Source organism: Miscanthus floridulus, chromosome 4 (genome assembly GCF_019320115.1).
Source record: "Miscanthus floridulus cultivar M001 chromosome 4, ASM1932011v1, whole genome shotgun sequence".
NCBI lineage: Eukaryota > Viridiplantae > Streptophyta > Magnoliopsida > Poales > Poaceae > Miscanthus > Miscanthus floridulus.
The window spans coordinates 91,930,648-91,949,913 of NC_089583.1; the positions used below are offsets into that span (position 1 = coordinate 91,930,648).

A 19,266-nucleotide genomic window follows, 5' to 3' on the forward strand; every position below is an offset into this window, starting at 1 on the left:
CAGCGGGCGGGGCGGGGAGCGGGGCTACGTGGCTCGTGGCTGTATCCATGGACCACGGTGGCTGCCCACAGTTGAAAAGAGAGAGAAAAAATTCTATGTGTTTTTTTATGCTAAAACACATGTGTGTTGTATAGTATTTCTGGTTTTTTTTAAGGAAAGGGTGAATGTGATCTTGGTTGCCGTCACTTTTTGCCGTACCACGAGGATATAAGGCCAAGCCCAGAACTGTAGGACTTTGGGCCCAGACCAACTGCAACCCATCAGCCACGGGCCGACCGAACCCATCTCTCCTTTCGTCTACTCCCTCTTGTCCAGCTCTCCACCGGCGGCAGGAGGCGCCGGCGCCCCCCGGCGCTAGCCCGTGGTGAGATGAGCGGCGGGAGCGTGAGCGCCGTGTTTTACGCGGACAAGTACCACCCGATCCAGGCCGGCAGCATCGACGGCACGGACGTCGCGCCCCACGACAACGCCGTCCTCCGCGCCCTCATCTGCTCCCAGGCCGGCCTCTGTGCGTGCGCGTCTCCGCTATCCCCCTCTCCGCCTACCCCTTCCGTCTCTCTCTCTTACCTGGGTTTCCCTCGCGTTCCGTTTCAGACGACCCTTTCGGCGACCCCAAGGCCTCCGGTGACCCCTACTGCACGGTCTTCGTCGGCCGTCTCTCGCGGCAGACCGACGACGACACGCTTCGGAAGGTGCGCCCCTTCTGCCCCCCTCACGTGTTGCCAATGGAATGGTCTTGCCTCTTGTGCTTGTGTGCTGGGTTAGTCGTGATCCTCATGGTTGGGGTGGTCGATTCTCCCTTTTGCTGTTTGCGCAGGCGATGAGCAGGTACGGGAGGGTGAAGAGCGTGCGGCTGGTGCGTGACATTGGTGAGTGATACCTTGCTCCGTTGTTTTCTACAGCATAGTACTAGTGTTATAGTGAGCATAGCGGCAATGCTACTATTCCAATTGTCCATGCGAATTGTTTGGTTCTGAGAACATGAGGAAGCATACAACTGCTTTATAAGCTTCACTTCAATGTGGGATATTAACTTTCTTAAACCAGTAGCATTAATTTGCAATTTTCTAGACAATTTGCTTAAGTTTGTAGTTTTATGTTGTCCAAACTGCTTCATTTTGTAGTTACAGGTGCTTCTCGTGGTTATGCATTTGTTGAGTATGAAACTGACAGAGAGATGCGTCGTGCCTATGAGGTATTTGCTATTTATGGTTTGAGTTCTGTACTCTGGTCTTTTTTTTTTACTGCGTTGAGTCTTTGTTATATCTAAAAGAAAATTATTCATCATTGCCTTTTCCCTTAAGGATGCGCACCATTCAATTATTGACGGCAGTGAAGTGATTGTTGATTACTACAGGCAACAGCTTATGCCTGGGTGGATACCAAGGAGGCTAGGTATGTACCCTGCTCATGCACTGTTTAGATGTTTCTTACTCAATACTTTGTGTTGATCTTTCATGTTACTTCTAATGGACTTTTTGCAGGAGGGGGGCTTGGAGGAATGAAAGAATCTGGACAGCTTCGCTTTGGAGGTCGAGAGAGGCCATTTCGTGCTCCTTTGTATGATCACATGATGCCCATTTAGTGCATCCAGTATTTTTGCCTACATAATTCATGATAATCGATGACAATCGTGAGTTAAAAGTTTTTGACATATCTTTTTATACAAAATAGGCGACCTATTCCTTATGATGAACTGAAGAAGCTTGGGATCCCACCACCACCTGAAGGGCGATATATGACACGTTATCAGGTAGCTCACCATATTTTTTTTATTTCTAACTGTTAAATGGGAAAAGTGCTCACTATTGTTATGAAGTACTCCCTCTGTTTCAAATTGTAAGTCGTTTTAGTTTTGTCTTAAGTCAAACTTGTCTAACTTTGACCAAGTTTATATTAACATCTACAATATAAAATAAATACACTATTAAATATATTCATGGTGGTTCTAATGAATCTTGTTTGATGTTTGTGCATTTTTCCATAAATTTGGTCAAGGCTAGAGAAGTTGACTAAGCTAAATCGACATACAATTTGGAATGAAGTACTATACTACTATAGTGGCACTCTTTCGGATATTTCATTACAACATCCATACTTTTCATGCTTTAAAGTGAAATTGAATTGATATGACATATTATTATATATTTTAATCATTCGCCATTGAGAATAGTGGGCAGTTGGAAACTTAGAATATTTGGTCAGGAGGAACCTTGTTTTAAATTTGTATTTTTGATCTGCACTAGCCACTTATTGTTTCCATTACTGAACCACATAGGCAGTGCCAGATTGGAAAACTAGTGCCTAACCATGGCACTTGTGTGCGTTCATACCATGATGAAACTGTTATTTGCTTGATCTGCTGTCCCAACTACCATCATGTTTGTGGGGGAAGGGATTTTGGCTATTTAATGGCCTGTTTGGTTTGCGGCCTGACAGGCAGCTTGCTTGCCAGGCTACGATCCTGGCCGTCAAGCGACCAAAATCGATGGCTTGGTAATGTTGCCTGGCTGGGAAACCAAACGTGCCCTTATGACATAACTGAAATAGCATTGCTTACCCTACTACGACAGGTTCCACCACGTCCAAGGCGGAAGAGTAGCAAGGTTGACATTGAAGATTCACCTCCTAGGAGAAGATCCAAGGACAGAGCTGGGGTTAGTACCTACAGAAGGCAAATAAGTTCTACTGACGATGATGAAACCCCTCGTAGGAGGAAAAGCAGCCATGACGGGCTAGAAGAATCACAAAGCCGGAGGAGCGCAAGATCATCCATTACCAGGGAGGACAACAGGTACAGCAGTCAGAGGAAGTCCAAGGGACATGACGAAGGTTATCGCAAGCGCAGACGAAGCCAAGAAGTGGGAGAAGTATCTCCACCAGAGGAAGATGGTAGCTATGAAAGGGAGAGAACTTCAGACGAACCTGGTCGCAGCACTGATCGGTACCATCACCATCGGCATCACAGGGAGGATACATATGAGAGCAGATACTCACACCACAGGGATCATCGCAAGTGCAGATGGAGCCAAGAACTGGGCGAATTATCTCCACCAGAGGAAGACAGTGGCTATGAAAGGGAGAGAACTTCAGACGAACCTGGTCGCAGCCCTGATCGGTACCATCACCATCGGCATCACAGGGAGGATACATATGAGAGCAGACACTCTCACCACAGGGATCGCCGACGCCATGGTGACCGGCATCACTCCAAGAGAAGCGAGAGCCGAGATTACAGGGACTAGGCCTCCAGTTACCTAGACTACATCAATGTTTCATTATGTAAACTTTGATCTAGGTATTTATGTACTCCTTGATCTAGTAAGGTCTGCTGCTGCCTGTAGGCTCTTTGTCTTACAGAGGAGAAGATATGAATCGTGTATTCGTGTGTCGAGTTATTTGTTCAGTTTTGTTGTCGAAACACCTCCTTTTGTCTCTATATTACTACCTAGATGACAGGCGAGAATATATGGAATACGGAAATACAGTAAAAACATCTTATGCGTAGAACATATACACAAAAGATACAATTCTCTCTTTTCGAGGAGTCAAATGATTTGAATTTGATCAAAATTATATAAGAGTATTAACATTTACCATTAAGTTAATTATTAATTATGAAATATATTTTCATAGTAAATCTAGTTGAAGACATAAATGTTAATACTATCATTATAAACTTAATTAAAGTTAAGCTAGTTTAACTTGTATAAGTTTTATAGTTATAAATTTGGTCAAAATTAAGCTAGTTTAACTTGCATAAATTTCATAATTGCATCTTTTATGGTCAGAATGAGTATATAGAATAAAAAAACACTTTAATACTTCATTCGTTCTAAATTATAAGTCGCTTTGACTTCTTTTGGTTCATTCATTTTGCTATGTATCTAGCATTATAGAACATAAACCCTCCGTCCTAAAATAAGTGTACATCTCGCACCTTGAGAAGACAAACAAAAAATAAGTTTGATCAAATCCATATGAAAAATTACTAAGAATTATAATATCAAATAATCGTCATTAGATTAATTGTGTCATATTTTCATACTAATCTTATTAAAAGATACACATGTCAATACTATTTTATATAAATTTAGTTAAACTCGAGATTACATGACTTTTTAAGTGGGGAGAAGTGCACTTATTATTTGTGACGGAGAAAGTACACGTGACAGAATAAGAAACATCCAAACACCCTATGAGCCAGCACTAAGGGCCTGTTTAGATATCGAAATTTTTGGCAAAATGACACTATAGCAGTTTTCGTTGTTATTTGACAATTAGTGTCCAATCATAGTCTAATTAGGCTTAAAATATTCGTCTCGTAAATTTCGTCTAAACTGTGTAATTAGTTTTATTTTTTATTTATATTTAATATTTCATGCATGCGTCTAAAGATTCGATGTGACGAGAAATCTTGAAAAATTTAGTATTTTGGGAGGTAACTAAACGGTACCTAATGTTGCGAGACCGTTGACTCGTCACTCCGTCCTTCGTCCACCAGCCGCACTAGGCCTGGTTCACTTTGCAAGAAAAAGTGAACTCGATAAATAGTACTATTTTTGTCTTATTTGATAAATATTGTTCAATCGTGGATCAACTAGGCTCAAAAGATTCATCTCGTGATTTTCAACTAAACTGTGTAATTAGTTATTTTTTTACCTACATTTAATACTATACGTAAGCTGCTAAAAATTGATGAGAGAGAGAGAGAGTGAAAAAACTGAATTTGGCCCTAGTTCGCATCGCCAGATCACCTGGCCGGCCGCCGGCCTCCGCTAGTCCGCTTGCAATGGATGCTGTCATCGAGTTCACCTCCGGAAGCCCTAGCCCCACGCGCTTCTACTCCTCAGCTTCGCCGTCGTTGCGCGGCCCCCATAGCCTCTCTGTCTGCGGCCCATGGCGCGGCCGTGGGCGCCCCCTCCGCGCGCTCCGGCATCGGTCCCAGGCCCAGGCCCCTGCGGCGGCGGCCGGGGCGGCCGAAGTCTCCCACCACGATGTTGTAGTTGTGGGCGCTGGGATCGTCGGGCTTGCCATCGCGCGCCACCTCCTCCTCCACACTTCGCTCTCCGTTGCCATCGCCGACGCTGCCGTCCCCTGCTCCGGTGCCACAGGCGCAGGTACGCTTCCTTCGGCGCTTGCGTTAATGGTTCGGTGCTTCAGCCTTCATAGAGTTGGATGTAATACATCCTTGGGCCTCTGGTTTGGGATTTCTTCCTTGGGTGGGGTTCGTTGTTTGCAGGGCAGGGATATATATGGATGTCGCACCGGAGGCCGGGGAGTGACACCTGGGAGCTGGCGCTGCGGAGCAAGCAACTTTGGGAGGAGCTGGCGGCCGAGGTTGACGGCCAGGGAGGCGGCGGTGCACGGGAGAGATTAGGTTGGATGAGGACAGGTAGAACCACGCTGCCGCTATTTTGCGGTTTATTACGTGTTGCTGTTATGGTGATTGATTAGTCTATGAATAAATTGCCATTGTTTCTAAACACTAGCAAACGAATCTGAGTAGTAGAATTGCTATGATATTAGTATATTATTGCTTTTAGTATGAATGGGCGAATGACACATCACTACTGCTAGTGTAAGATTATTACCATCTCCTGCAGTCATGGATTTGATGTCACTCCTGCTACTCCTTGCTGTGCTGATAGTCCGATTCTTAAGTCCATCCATACATTACTCAAGTTTACTGATATCGTTTTATTAGATGTCCTATCATGGAAATTACATGCTCTGTGCTGTATTATACTGTGCCATTTCTGTCTCAAACATGATTTTAAACAGAAAGTAAAATGCTTCTATCGATTTTGTTCAGGAAGCTTGCTTGTTGGGAGAAGTTCGGAAGAGCTGGACACATTGGAGGAAATGACCAAGGTTCTGTCTCAGGCAGGCATACACGCGGAATTCTTGTCAGCTTCTTCACTGCATGCATTAGAACCGGCACTCAGTGTAGGGAAAGATGGTGGTGCTATGTTCTTGCCACAAGACTGTCAGATTGATGCATTCCAGGCTGTCTCTTTGATTGAGAAGGTTTTTTTTTTTCCTTCAGGAGTTTGATTTTGTTCTGCAATGTGCGCTGTTAACAGTGTCTCACTGATATTTCTTGGTTCATTTTCTTATGCAAGACCAATAACTCATATTCCTCAGAAGGAAGGTACAGGGAGTTCTATAATGATCCTGCCATGTCATTAATAAGGTATTCAAGTTTCTTATTTTTAGACAACCTTCATTCATTAATTGAAGAAGAATACTTCCAACTACCAGGCTTGTGTTATCTATCTGTTAGGAATTCAGATGTTATTTTAAAATCTTAAAGTTATTTCCCTTTCTCTGCATCACTGATAAATGACAACTGATTTTATTCTATGCAGATCGGAGGTTACTGGAACAGTTGAAGCTGTCCAAACTTCCAGAAACATATTGTATGGTAGAAAAGCTTTTGTAATTGCTTCTGGTGCCTGGACTCGATCCTTATTGCATAGTTTCTTAGAACCAGCTTTGACATTGGATATTCCTGTGAAGCCACGAAAGGTATATCTGAAATTTCTTGGATTGATTTTTGTTCTGAAAATTTTGGTACTGAACACTCAGCCATCTTCATATTATTGGTCATCATATGTTTACCTGATATGGAAAATAGTAGAGTGGATTCGATTCTATGTATTCTTGCAAGACTTGTTGTGTATGTTTACGTGAGATGCAGCACAGCGAGTAATACTATATTGTATTCGGGCTCTTGATTATTCCTTTTGACTTGGAAACAATGCTACCTGCTTATAAATAAGAGTTACGTAAGTGTGTAACCTGTTGCATGAACTAAGGCAAGGAGTTGACAGTCAAAATGAGCCTGTGATAGTGCCATGTTCATGCTAGCAAACATTTAAACTATTTCAGACTGATCTGTTGACCAATGACCACAGCTTGACATTTGTCCTCTAATGGATCTGTAAATCCTCATATGTTATTCCTTGCTACATATAGCATTTATGAAATTCTTGTTATCTAATCCAACAATTAACAACATAGAAAAGAAATAATCTCACATATTTCCTGTTCAGGGTCATCTTCTTGTGTTGGAGAAATTTGACAAGGTTAAGTTGAATCATGCCCTGATGGAGGTAGGATATGTTGGCCATCAGATTGCTAAGCCAAATAGCACACATATGGCTTCAGAATCTAGTGAAGATGAGCTTGGTGCTTTATCCATATCAATGACTGCAACCATAGATACAAAGGGAAATTTAGTTCTAGGTAATTTACGGAGCACAGTCTTCTCCCGTTGCTCCATGTTCCAGTTTCTTCTTAGGAGCAAAATAAGAATTCCATTTTAAGTGACCTACAGGAAATCTTTGAATATATGGCATGTTTATACTACAGGAAGCAGCCGGGAGTTCAAAGGTTTTTCGAGGGAGGTTGATAGATCCGTTGTTCAGTGTATATGGGAACGTGCAGGAGAGTTTTTTCCTGCAATGAAGAATGTTTCTTTTGATATTGATCAGAATACTCAAATCAGAATAGGGCATCGCCCATACAGTAAGTTTCTTAACAAGAAAAAGAGAAGCATAGTCTGAATTCTTCATTACAATGCTATTAGCTTTGTGCCCTTATCTGATACTAACAGAAACAAATACTTTATCTGTTTCAGTGCCTGATGGAAAGCCAGTTATTGACTTTATTCCTGATATGCCAAATATTTTGATTGCAACAGGACATGAAGGAAATGGACTTACTTTGGTGAGCACTGATCACTGTATCAATTTGCTTCAGTTGCTAGTGTTTCCATGTTACATTATTTTTTCTGTTTAGTTAGGCAGTTGAAATGTAAAAGGTATTGTGCCAGTGGTTCTGTCATTTAGATACAGAGCGATCTTTCCTTGAATGGGACTAGTAACTTTTTTGTGGCATGGGGGTGAAGGGTGGACAGTTCTGTGATCCAATTATTTGAGCACGCATAAGGCTGTATAAGCATAACGTACCCTCACACTCCTGGTCAACAGTAGTTACATAATAACTAGATAAGATAGATACCTTGTTTCCTCTTGGAGCTGATTCATGGTAGTTGAATTACTTTGCGTGAGGTCTGTCATGTTATGTTCCTGATTCCAAATAAGATAGATGAATCTGTTGCATGCCAACAGGGATGGAGGCACTCTGCTCTCTACTATTCTACTGTCATTTTCCTTATAAGAAGATAGAAGAGTTAATGTTGTTCTGCCAATTTTTCTTTAGGCACTAGGCACTGCTGAAATGGTCACCGATATGATTCTTGGGAATCCTGGAAAAGTGAGCCACTCACCTTTCTCCATCAAACACAGATTTTCAGGTAATTTTGGTAAATAGGTCCGAATTCTGCTTTTTTTTAAGAGAAAAAAAATCATGTTTTTGTGATCCAGATCTTTTTGTCTCCAACACAGTTTAAAACCAGGACTGATTTTTTATGCCTTGAAAGCTAATTTTCAAGACAACTTTCTTTATTTTATTTATTTATGTATTCTAGCTCTTTCGTTGCACACAATGTGCTTTCAATATAGAACTACTGAATTGCAGATCAAACCAGTTTATTACTCAGCTTTCAAGTTGTGCCGTTTACTCGAATTCATGTCAGATTAATTCATCACATTTCAGGGTGCTGTGCACTCCATCGTTTTAGTGTAAAATACTGTTTGGACGAAATTGCTGTTTTTTCCTCTCAGCAATTTGAAGCTCTTTTGATCTATTAATGTTGGGATTCTATTTTAATTCTAGGCATCCAGATGGACAGCTTCTTTTCGTTATGAATTTGACAGTAGTAAAACGTCAAAATTTGGTTAGTGTATTGCATGGATGCTGGGGCTTCCTTTACATCTGTCTATGTCTAAGTCATTGATATGTATCCTAGGAATAGTAAAGTTTACTTCAAGAACAAAGGACAATGCCAGAGGGCTTGCTACTTGACGAAGTTTGTCAAGCATGCAACTAGTATATGGGATCTCCTTTAACCCTTATTTCCATCAGATCCAGTAATCCTGCTTTTGCATTGTCTTCTGATGCTTGCTGTTTAGTTGAGGGCGTGGTACTGTCAGTCAGTAATTGCTGCTTGGAAACTACTTGTTTCATAAAGTATCTTTGCACAGCCTTCGACTGAGGCTACTGAAATTTTCTCTTGAGTACCGTCTAGAAGCATTCCTCCAGTCTGATCCACCCTTCATCATCAATTCAAACTCTGGATAGCTGATACGACCATCCTGTTGAATATATTTATAAAATGTCAGCTATGCTAAATAAGAATGTGTTGTGCAATCCAGGACGAGGAATAAAAAACGTTGATGGAACTCAACAACCAGTCTTTTGGATTTGTAATCTTTTACTTCGTTGAAAACTAGTAGGGGGGGTGGGGGTGTGGGGGGGGGGGGGGGGGGGGGTGTCAGAAGGTAGCTTGTTAATTTGCTTGTTTCAGTGAACTAGTCAAGAATTGGTGTTTTACTAACTTCAGTTCATTCGAAATGGTCAAACGTAGGTTGCATACAATTCCAGGATCCTAATACCTACTGGAAGCTTTAAAACTTGACCGATAGTGAAGTGAATCACTTCTTTTCCTTTCCTTTTGTTGCAATTACAGTGTGGTCAATATTTAAGTGATTAATAGTTTTGATTAATTAGTTTACTGAGTACTGACCTTATCCTTGTCGACCTCACGGATAATGTCGTTAACCACTTGCTCATTAGGCTTTAGTTCACCATCACCTAGAGCCTCCATCAACTCAGCCATTTCAATAAAACCATTCCCGTCTTTGTCGAAGAACTTGAAAGCTTTAGGTAGATACTCGTTATTACTCATCTTTTTAATGTGAAGTAAGACTGTTACAAATTCCTCACAATCTAATGTGCCACTTCCATGTATATCACCCTGCAAAACGAAGACAGTTGTGTTAGATCATTGCAGTGGTAATTGATTTGTCCAACTTCGTAGTATGAGCATTGATTTCATAATGCAAATTACACTTTTAGGTTTGTGAATACTTGGCTGCAATTACAGATGGAATTTACCTCTTCGACTCTATTCATTGTAGTTCAGTTGCCAATATCTCAGTCAGCCTAATACTTCATTATGTAATATAAGGATAAAAAATGGTAATCCTTGCACTCACGGCTTGTAACAGCATCTTTATCTCTTCCTCTGGAACAGGATGACCGTTTATCCGGAAACCCTCCTTCAGCTCTTCAAGTGACAAATTACCGTCATTGTCCTTGTCCATGGTATGGAACATCTGATTGTATTTGTCAATCTCTTCCCTCGGTAAATTCATGGCGACGACCTGCATTAATTATTGGCAAAAAAAGGATCAGTCAGCGTGTCACTTGAAGGAATTAAGGGTAGTAACAGCAAGTTATCTGCAACTTACTCCAAGTGCCTTCTTCTTAAACTTGTTCATAGACGAGAACTGCTTGAGCCTCGACCGAACAACCTCTCCGAGTGACACATTTGAAGCCTTATCAGCATTCTTGAGCCAAGGATGCTCTGTTTTTTTTTCATGAGGAGAAAAGGTGCTCGTATTTCAGTATGCAGCATTCATAAACCACTTTGTTTTTTTTTCAACAATGGGAATAACAGCCTCTTATTGAAAAATGTGCTCAGGCACGGTTGCAAAAAAATAATGGGAATAACAGTATAGCATATCAGAGTATATCAAATTCCTTCTGCTTTTTTCTATGAACGGATGCAGTCTGCCCTTTCCATTCGGTTTTCAGTAAACTTAAGATTGGACTGAAGGCTACTAACCAAGGACTTGCTTTGCCGTCAACCGTGTACAAGGATCTGGGTCAAGCATCTTCTTGACAAGATCCTTTGCACTCTGGGAGACCTTGGGCCATGGATCCTTCTGTAAGTGAATTACTCCCCGTAGTATCGACTGTGCAATTTTCTCATCGGAGTCTGCAATCGTCGAAACAAACAATATTGCATCAGCAGTTCAGTACTCTGAATACGGATCGCTGGATGAACTATCATGAGAATGAAAAGAGAGCAGCATTCACCTCCCCAGAACGGAGGGAACCCGCAGAGAAGGATGTGCAGGATGACACCAGCGCTCCACACGTCTATCTCTGGCCCATAGCTTCTCTTGAGAACCTCAGGAGCCATGTAACACCCGCTGCCAACCACTTCGGTGAACCGATCCCCTGCACGGGCAGAGCTTTCCGTGTCATTGATCCCAGCTGAAGTGATGTATGGCAGCGTGAAGCAGGCTTGCGAATTGCGATGGTGATGCGGTGGCCATCCGTACCAGGCTTGAAGTACACGGAGAGGCCGAAGTCGATGGCCTTGAGAGGCGACTCCTCCGACTTGTTCACGAACAGGAAGTTCTCCGGCTTCAGGTCCCTGTGCATCACTCCGTTCTCGTGGCACAGCTGCGTATCGGATTTGTACATGACAGGGCAGGAACGGCAACGGCATAAGACGCTGGCGAATTCATGCGGCCTCGCTCGGGCCCTCGGCTGGTCATGGACGACGGACGGTTACCTGCACGACCTCGACGATGGTGCGGGCGAGCTTGGCGGCGGCGCGCTCGGAGTAGTGATCGCGCTCGAAGATGCGGTCGAAGAGCTCGCCGCCCTCGCAGAGCTCCATGACGAGGTGCACGCCGTCGTCGTCCTCGCACGCCTCGCGCAGGCACGCCACCCTGCCCCCGCCAACCTCCGACATGCGACGCGTGATCTCCACCTCGCGCCGCACGTCGTCCGCGTCGGGCCCGGCGTGCCGCAGGAGCAGCCGCTTCCGCCGGAGCGTCTTGCACGCCAGGGCCTCCCCCGTGGCGGCGTCCTCGCACCGCCGCGTGACGCCGAACTCGCCGCGCCCGAGCTCCGCGCCGAGCCGGTACCGCCGCGAGAAGTCCGGGTCGACGGTGCCGGCGTCGCCCAGGATGGAGGCCTGCTTCCTGCCCTTCCTGCCGCCCTTCTTCTTCCTCTCCTTGCCTGTGACGCTGACGCTGTCGTGGTCGGGGGAGCAGCATGGGCCGTCGTGGCTGGTGACGGGGAGAACGGCAGCGGCACCACGGCCTCCGCGGCGCAGCATCTTGAGCTTGGTGGCCGCAATGACGGAGTAGCAACCACCCATGGCGCCACCGTCGCCGGACGCCGGGTGCTCGCTATCTCGGCCGCTAGCGCCCTCGTGCCTCGACCTTCCCTTACCCTCTCCTCGGTCTAATTCCGGTGCTTGCGCCGCGCGCGCGCGATCGGGGAACGGCCCGACACTTCCGATTGTTGGCTGGCTGCCCGTCAGTGCCGGGGCGTGTTCTGTGCCGACCGCTCGGAAGCCAGTAAAAATGCCGCCAAATTTTCTTCCGTCCGCCCATTCGACACTTCCAATTGTTGCTTCAATATACAGGGCCCGTTTGTTTAGGCTCACGGTTCACGGAGCCGTTTTTTCTCTCATACACTGTAGCAGCACTGTTTACTGAGCTCGTTTTTTCCCTCTCTTTTTTGTCTTCACGGAGCACTGTTCACTTCCAGCTCCTGCGGCTCTGCCTACCGTGCATGAACAGTGACAGACCGGAGCACGCAGTAGCGCTGCTAAAGAGGACCATAGTGGGTCAAAATGTACCACTACAATAAGCTGATATAGTGCCAGCAAAAATAACTTCCTTTCCATGCCAAGGATGATCCTTTTTGGTTTTAATTAAAGATAACTATGGACTATATGACTTTTTATGCTTTATACTTTTAAGTTTAGTTTTAATTAAAGATGACTATGAACTATATGACTTTTTATGCGTTAAATTTTGTAATAAGTTTAGTCTCATTCCTCTGCTGAAGTTACTGACATCTGCATATATGCAATGCCTTTTGAAATTTAAAAAAAAATCATACTTGTTAAACAAAGTATCTAAATTAAATTTCGATTACACCATCGCGTTTCTTGCAATAAATTCTTTAAAACAGGACCCCACATGAGTATATTTACCTTATGAAGATAGAACGTTTTCTTTTATTGAGTACAAATTATGTTCTAGGTGTAAGATAAAATGTTTTATCTTCATAAGACAAATGTTTTAAGTTAGAAAAACCATGACATTACAATATCAAAAAACATAGAAAAAAATAAATGCCAAAATCTATGGAATATATTTAGATAAATAAATAACATAAATAGAAAAACTAATAAAATTGGTATAGAACAAAGTATAAAGGAAAACAAAAATATTAAGTTGTTTGTAGACAAATGCACAAATTATTTCAGTAATGTTAAATGTTTTGTTATGTGACATAACTCGCAAATGTAGAAGATACATCGCAAAATGCACAAGTTATTTATATAGTTAAGCAAAGTCAAATGTTTTGGTATGTCATGTAACACACATGAATACAGAAGACACATCACAAATGCACAAGTTATATTTATAGTTAAGCAAAGCCAAAATGTTTTGGTATGACGTAATCTACACAAATATAGAAGACATACCATAAATACACAAATTATTTCGGTAGTTAAGCAAAACAAAATGCTTTAGTTTGTGATATTTTTCACAAATGCAGAAGACACATCACAATTACATAAAATATTTATATGGTTAAGCAAAGCCAAATACTTTGGTACGTAATGTAACTCACAAAAATGTATAAGACATGTCATATACGCACAAATTATTTGTGTAGTAGCCAAATATGATACGTGATATAACCCAAACAAAAACAAAAGACATCACAAACACACAAATTATTTCTATAGTAAAAAAGTCAAGTATTCGCTTGTCTTATGAGGCGTACTATTTTAACGAACGAATAATATTTTTCTCTCACAGCAAATCAGCGAACAGTACTTTCAGCCATGACTTTTTAGCAAAGCGAACAGGGCTTATATCTTATGTAATCCACATAAATGTAGAAGACACATCACAAATACACAAACTATTTCTATATTTAAGTAAAAGCAAATATTTTGGTGACGTAGCCCACATAAATATAAAAGACACGTCACAAATGCACAAATTATTGTATAGTTAAGCAAAGCCAAATATTACAAGACACGTCACAAAGGCACAATATTTCTATGATTAAGTAAAGTCAAATGTTTTGGTATGCATATAAAAATGTAGAAGACACATCATAAATGCACAAATTATTTATAGTTAAGCAAAACCAAATATTTTGGTATGTGATATAACCCACATAAATGTACAAGAAAAAATAGGAAAAAGAAGGAAGAATGAAAATTGAAAATGAAATGAAAAAAAATAAAAAATAAATGTAAAAACAATATAAATAGAAAAGGTAAATAAAATACAAAATAAAATAAAATAATAAGAATAAGAAAAACATTGCATCGGCAGTACCCTACACCACACATCCACCTTCCATCTCAATCACACATATACATGCGGTTGTCTGGCCAGAAAAAGTCTATATAACCCCCAAACTATCTAGGGTCGACTACTTGACCACCCAACTTTATAAAACTGGATATTCTACCCCCTAAACTTTCCAAAGCCGATCAAATACCCCCCAAGAGGTTTTCGATGGTGGTTTTGCCACCGTGGTTGCTGATATGGACGACGACGTGGCGAGGGCCCACATGTCAGCCACCCATCTCTCTTCTCTCCCCTCTCCCTCCGCCCGGCGCCCCCTCCCCTCTCCCCTCCCCCACTCTCCTGTGCCTCCCTCTCAATCTCCCTCTCCCTCACCAACAACCGATCTAGAGGAGCTCACGGGCGTGGTGACCTATCGGCTCGGTGGCATGGCCTCGCGGGCACAGCGACCTGGCGGCGGGTGGCGTGTGCAAGGCGAGCGCGGCTGAGGCTAAGGCGGCAGCGTGGGTATGGGCCTAGCTGAGGCGGCGGTGTGGGCGATGCAGGCGCGAGCTTGGTTGAGGCACCGACGCCTCCTCCCATGAGCTCCTCCACCAGCGGCACTGGCTCCTTCATCGTCGTCCCTCTCTACGTCGCACCGACCGCTCGAGCTCGCCGACAAAATTCACCGCGGTTGCTCCACCTCTGCCCAATTGCTCATGTCTCTAGCTTTGCCTCGTCCTTGCGTCTCGTTTGATCCCAATTGTGCCGTCTCTTGTTGCCGGAGTTGTCCTCGGTGCGGGTTCCCGCCACCGCGGTTTGCCATGGCCGCCGCAATCTCCTCACCATGGCCAGCTCTCTCTAGTGAATGTCTCACCCTCTTGTCTTTAGTTTTGGTTTCATCTTGATTTCGTGTTGCTCATAGGCTTGTCCGTTTAGTTGCTGGAGCCTAGGACACGTCAGAACGCCGCCTCAACCACCGATTCACGCTACCATCTCCGTCCTCACATTGGCAGCCCTCTTCGCTTTGTCTTCGCCTCAGCCATGTAGTCGAGCAAGTCACGGTGTGCTCCGTTGAGCAAACCCTAACCCTAGCTAGGCTGGACAAGCGCCGGAGCGGCCGGTACATCACCACGCCCTATAACGGCATGGGCACAGAGGACAAAGGAGAGGAGAGGAGAGAGAGGGGTGGCTAACATGTGGCCATCGCCATGTTGTCGTCCATGTCAGTAGCCACGGTGGCAAAACCACCATCAAAAAACTGCTTGGGGGTTGAAAGCTCTAGTTTGGTTTTGGTGAATTGATGAAACCCTAAGTGCTAACCTAGTTTATTAAGTGATCATGAGATAGGTAGCACATTCCAAGTGGTGAAGCAAATGAAGATCATGACATGAAGATGGCGATGCCATGGTGATGATCAAGTGCTTGGAATTGAAAAGAAGAAAGAGAAAAACAAAAGGCTCAAGACAAAGGTATAAATGGTAGTGAGTGTGATCACATTTAGGATCGATAGTCGTACTATTAAGAGGGGTGAAACTTGTATCGAAATGTGGTTGTCAAAGTGCCACTAGATGCTCTAACTCATTGCATATGCATTTAGGATCTAGTAGAGTGCTAACACCCTTGAAAATGTTTGTGAAAATATGCTAACACATGTGCACAAGGTGATACACTTGGTGGTTGGCACATTTGAGCAAGGGTGAAGAAGATAGAGTTGAAAAGGAGTTAGTCACGCTGGTCACATAGTGACCAAACGCTGGTCTTAGTGGGACCGGTGCATCCGGTCAATGATACAGCAAAGACACTGGCGTCGGTCTTCGACCGAACGCTGACAGGGTCCATCTGGTCTGGCTAATGTGGTAGCACAAAGAAGAGTCACCGCATGACCGGACGCTGGGTGAGTCCGGTCAAGCATGACCAGACGCGTTCGGTCATAAAAAGTCGTCTCTGGATGCTTACTAGAAACGACCGGACACTAGGGCTCAGCATCCGGTCACTTTGAGCTGCTGCGTCCGGTCATCACTTGACCATTGAGATCGAGCACTTAGTATTTGAAGAGAGGGGACACATGGCGTGCATCGCACAATCGGACGCTGGGTCCAGCGTCCGATCAATCTGACCAGAGCGTCTCGTCACCCTGTGTTGTGCCTAGTGAAGGGGTATAATGACTCTATTTCATGGGGGCTTCTATTTAAGCTCCATGGCCGATTCAAGCTGATACTCTTGGCCATTTGCATTGACATAGCAACCTTGTGAGCTTAGCCAAAGCCCTCCCACTCATCTCCATCATTGATTCATCATCTTTATAAGATTAGGGGTGAATCCAAGTGCATTGTTTGAGTGTTTGCATCTAGAGGCACTTTGTTTTTGTGTTTCACTGCGGAATTCTCTTGTTACTCTTGGTGGTTGCTGCCATCTAGATGGCTTGGAGCAGCGAGGATCATCGAGCAGAGGTTGATGATTGTCTTTGGCTCCGATCGTGGTGATTGTGAGGGGTTCTTGACCTTTCCCCGGTGGAAAGTCAAAAGGTACTCTAGTGGATTGCCCGTGGCTTGTGTAATCCTCATCTTGTGTTGGTTGTGTAGCACCCTATTGAGGGTTTGCAATGTGATGCTAATTAGCGCGTGAACCTCCAAGTGAGTGAATCACCACAACGAGGAGTAGCTTGTCGGCAACCAAGTGAACCACGATAAAAAATCATTGTGTTCATCATTTGATTTCGAGGTGATTGGTCTTCATTTATATTGATTCTTGTGATTAATTGGTTCACTCCTCAATACGGTGGTATAGCTATCTTGCTCTCTCTCTTTATATTACCACAAACTAGTTATCAAGCTCTTTAGTGTACCTAGTTGTGAGAGCTTGTTAGTTTGGTTAGTGTGGCTCTTTAGTTAGTCTTTGAGAGCACACTAACTTAGTGTAGTGCCATAGCTATTGTGTGGTTGGAGACAATAGAAACTAAAATTGTGGTAGATGGCTTGCATTTTTAGTAGGCTAGCGCAACACTTGCTTCGCCTCATAATTGTCTAACTGGTTTGTTAAGTGTTGTTGTATAAATTTTTAATAGGCTATTTACCCCCCCTCTAGCCATTAGGACCTTTTAAGTGGTATTAGAGCCAAGGTCACCGTGATTTGAGGCTTAACAATCTTCGGTGTAAAAATGGCTTAAATCAATAACGCCAAGAAGCCACCCCAATTTGATGGCATAAATTATCCGTATTGAAAATCAAAGATGACCACACATATTAAGTCAATCAATAGAAAAGTATGGAAGGTGGTAGAAACCAAAATTGAGATTGGTGATCCGAAGAATCCCACCGCGGCCGAAGAAATGCTTCTCCAAAATAATGACATTGCTCTAAGTGCCATTCATGATGCAATTGATGAGAGAACATTTAAGCAAATCAAGAATATTGAGATGACTCATGAGGCTTGGAAGAAGTTAGAAGAATCATTCGAGGGCACTTGAGCCATGAAGGGTGCGAAGGCATATATTCTCAAAGAGAAGTTTGCAAGCTTCAAGATGAAGGAGGATGAGAGTGTGCCGGAGATGTTCTATAGGCTTCAAGTGCTTATCAATGATCTCAAAGCACTTAGAGAAGAGGTGAAGGACAAGGACTTCTCCTACAAGTTCTTAAGATGCTTACCTTCAAGATTTGACACATTGGTCACTATTCTAGTAAGAAGTGGTTTGGACACCATGACACCAAACCAAGTGTTGGGAGATATAATGATCGATGATACATATAGAGATGATGATGAGAAGGAAGAAAAAAAGGAGAAGAAAGATGAGAAGAAGAAAAGTGTGGCATTCAAGGCCACATCATCCAAGGGCAAGGCAAAGCAAGAAACATCAAGTGAAGATGATGGTTCATGGGATGATGATGATGATGAGAAGATGGCTCTTTTTGTCAAGAGATTTGGCAAGTTCATGGTGAAGAAAGGCTACTGTGCTAGAAGAAAGAAATCTTCATCCAAGAACAAGGAAGAGTCAAGAAGGTGCTTCAAATGTGAAAGCAAAGATCATCTTGTTGCTCAATGTCCATACAATAGTGACAATGATGATGACAACAAGAAGAACAAGAAGGAAAAGAAAGAGAAGAAGGACAAGATGACCTTCAAGAAAAAGAAGGGTGGTTCATATGTGGTCACTTGGGATAGTGACAATGATGATAGTGATGATGACAAGACCACCAAGAAGAAGGCACTTGCAAGCATTGCAATCAATAAGAAGTCTTCTCTCTTCGACACTCCATCATGCTTCATGGCTAAGGTGAAAGGTCCTTGTTTGGTTTTGGTAATTGAGTGACAACTTAGGTGGACTAATTGTGTTTATGTGAGATACACATGTGATTAGTCCACAGGTACATGTGTGTGAGCAACATATGCCATGGAGGTGAAAATAGCTTGGAGATGTTGCAAAGCTCACACATGTGATGATGAAGGAGCTTAAATGCACATGAGACATGATATTGAGTCATGTGATCAAGGTGGAGAAGATCAAGACAAGACTTGGCTTGATGGACCGATTACAAGCGTGAAGGGCAAGTCGAAGGCTTTGGAGTGATGGATCGCGTGTCGGTGAAGCTTGAGCAAGACTTGGCGCCGATGGACGATGACAACGGTGAAGAGCAAGTAAAGTCAAGATCGATGAACCAATATGATCACATGATGATATGAAGTGGATCATATTATTGTTGATCATGTTGGTGCATGTGTTGCATCAACATTGAAGAAGATGGAATGGAATGCGCAAGGCAAAGGTATAACCTAGGGCATTTCATTTCACCGGTCATAGGTGTGTAGAGAAGTTTATGACCGGGTTTAGGATAGATGGCCATACTACTAAGAGGAACAAAACTTGTTTGCATATCGGTCATCTAGTGCCACTCGAGTGATATAACTTTGCATCGTCGCTAGGATCGAGTGGCGTGGCAAGTTGAGTGGCTAACATCCTTCGGGAAATGATTGTGAAAAGCTAACACATATACACATGGTGGTGTACACT

At 43.3% G+C, this 19,266-nt stretch overlaps 3 protein-coding genes across 5 annotated transcripts; 2 read left to right on the forward strand and 1 right to left on the reverse strand.

Annotated features, from left to right (window-relative positions):
• Positions 1-252: 252 nt before the first annotated feature.
• Positions 253-3,421, forward strand: LOC136552114 (U11/U12 small nuclear ribonucleoprotein 35 kDa protein). 2 transcript variants are annotated; one of them, XM_066543659.1, is made up of 8 exons: positions 253-508; positions 595-692; positions 818-869; positions 1,125-1,195; positions 1,305-1,395; positions 1,485-1,560; positions 1,675-1,753; positions 2,574-3,421. In XM_066543659.1, the coding sequence occupies exons 1-8, from the start codon at positions 370-372 to the stop codon at positions 3,243-3,245; spliced, it is 1,278 nt and encodes a 425-aa protein (XP_066399756.1). In that variant the 5' UTR covers positions 253-369; the 3' UTR covers positions 3,246-3,421. The 2 variants fall into 2 exon arrangements, with proteins under 2 accessions (XP_066399756.1, XP_066399757.1); XM_066543660.1 differs by having other exon boundaries at positions 1,131-1,195.
• Positions 3,422-4,729: 1,308 nt separating this feature from the next.
• On the forward strand, positions 4,730-8,871 carry LOC136550014 (uncharacterized). Its single transcript, XM_066541442.1, has 10 exons — positions 4,730-5,120; positions 5,243-5,395; positions 5,816-6,030; positions 6,126-6,196; positions 6,372-6,531; positions 7,059-7,251; positions 7,378-7,533; positions 7,646-7,734; positions 8,230-8,323; positions 8,746-8,871. Exons 1-10 carry the CDS (start codon positions 4,793-4,795, stop codon positions 8,775-8,777), a joined length of 1,491 nt encoding a protein of 496 aa, XP_066397539.1. The 5' UTR covers positions 4,730-4,792; the 3' UTR covers positions 8,778-8,871.
• A 215-nt stretch (positions 8,872-9,086) lies between these two features.
• On the reverse strand, positions 9,087-12,322 carry LOC136550013 (calcium-dependent protein kinase 22-like). 2 transcript variants are annotated; one of them, XM_066541441.1, is made up of 8 exons: positions 11,498-12,319; positions 11,262-11,385; positions 11,014-11,157; positions 10,760-10,912; positions 10,383-10,498; positions 10,128-10,295; positions 9,656-9,886; positions 9,087-9,224 (listed from the first exon to the last, which is right to left on the reverse strand). In XM_066541441.1, the coding sequence occupies exons 1-8, from the start codon at positions 12,089-12,091 to the stop codon at positions 9,093-9,095; spliced, it is 1,662 nt and encodes a 553-aa protein (XP_066397538.1). In that variant the 5' UTR covers positions 12,092-12,319; the 3' UTR covers positions 9,087-9,092. The 2 variants fall into 2 exon arrangements, 1 of the variants encoding a protein (XP_066397538.1); XR_010782137.1 differs by lacking the exon at positions 9,087-9,224 and having other exon boundaries at positions 9,752-9,886; positions 10,027-10,295; positions 11,498-12,322.
• Positions 12,323-19,266: the final 6,944 nt, after the last annotated feature.

Bases quoted from the DNA above. Each gene is read 5' to 3' on its own strand.
- LOC136552114 (XM_066543659.1), top strand. From the start codon at position 370: ATGAGCGGCGGGAGCGTGAGCGCCGTGTTTTACGCGGACAAGTACCAC. The intron at 1,396-1,484 runs GTATGTACCCTG...GACTTTTTGCAG, and splicing joins GTGGATACCAAGGAGGCTAG to GAGGGGGGCTTGGAGGAATG. The intron at 1,561-1,674 runs GTATGATCACAT...TATACAAAATAG, and splicing joins AGGCCATTTCGTGCTCCTTT to GCGACCTATTCCTTATGATG.
- LOC136550014 (XM_066541442.1), top strand. From the start codon at position 4,793: ATGGATGCTGTCATCGAGTTCACCTCCGGAAGCCCTAGCCCCACGCGC. The intron at 5,396-5,815 runs GTAGAACCACGC...GATTTTGTTCAG, and splicing joins ATTAGGTTGGATGAGGACAG to GAAGCTTGCTTGTTGGGAGA. The intron at 6,197-6,371 runs GTATTCAAGTTT...TATTCTATGCAG, and splicing joins CCTGCCATGTCATTAATAAG to ATCGGAGGTTACTGGAACAG.
- LOC136550013 (XM_066541441.1), bottom strand. From the start codon at position 12,091: ATGGGTGGTTGCTACTCCGTCATTGCGGCCACCAAGCTCAAGATGCTG. The intron at 11,158-11,261 runs GTACGGATGGCC...CTGCCCGTGCAG, and splicing joins CTCCGTGTACTTCAAGCCTG to GGGATCGGTTCACCGAAGTG. The intron at 10,499-10,759 runs GTTAGTAGCCTT...AAAAAAAAACAG, and splicing joins GACGGCAAAGCAAGTCCTTG to AGCATCCTTGGCTCAAGAAT.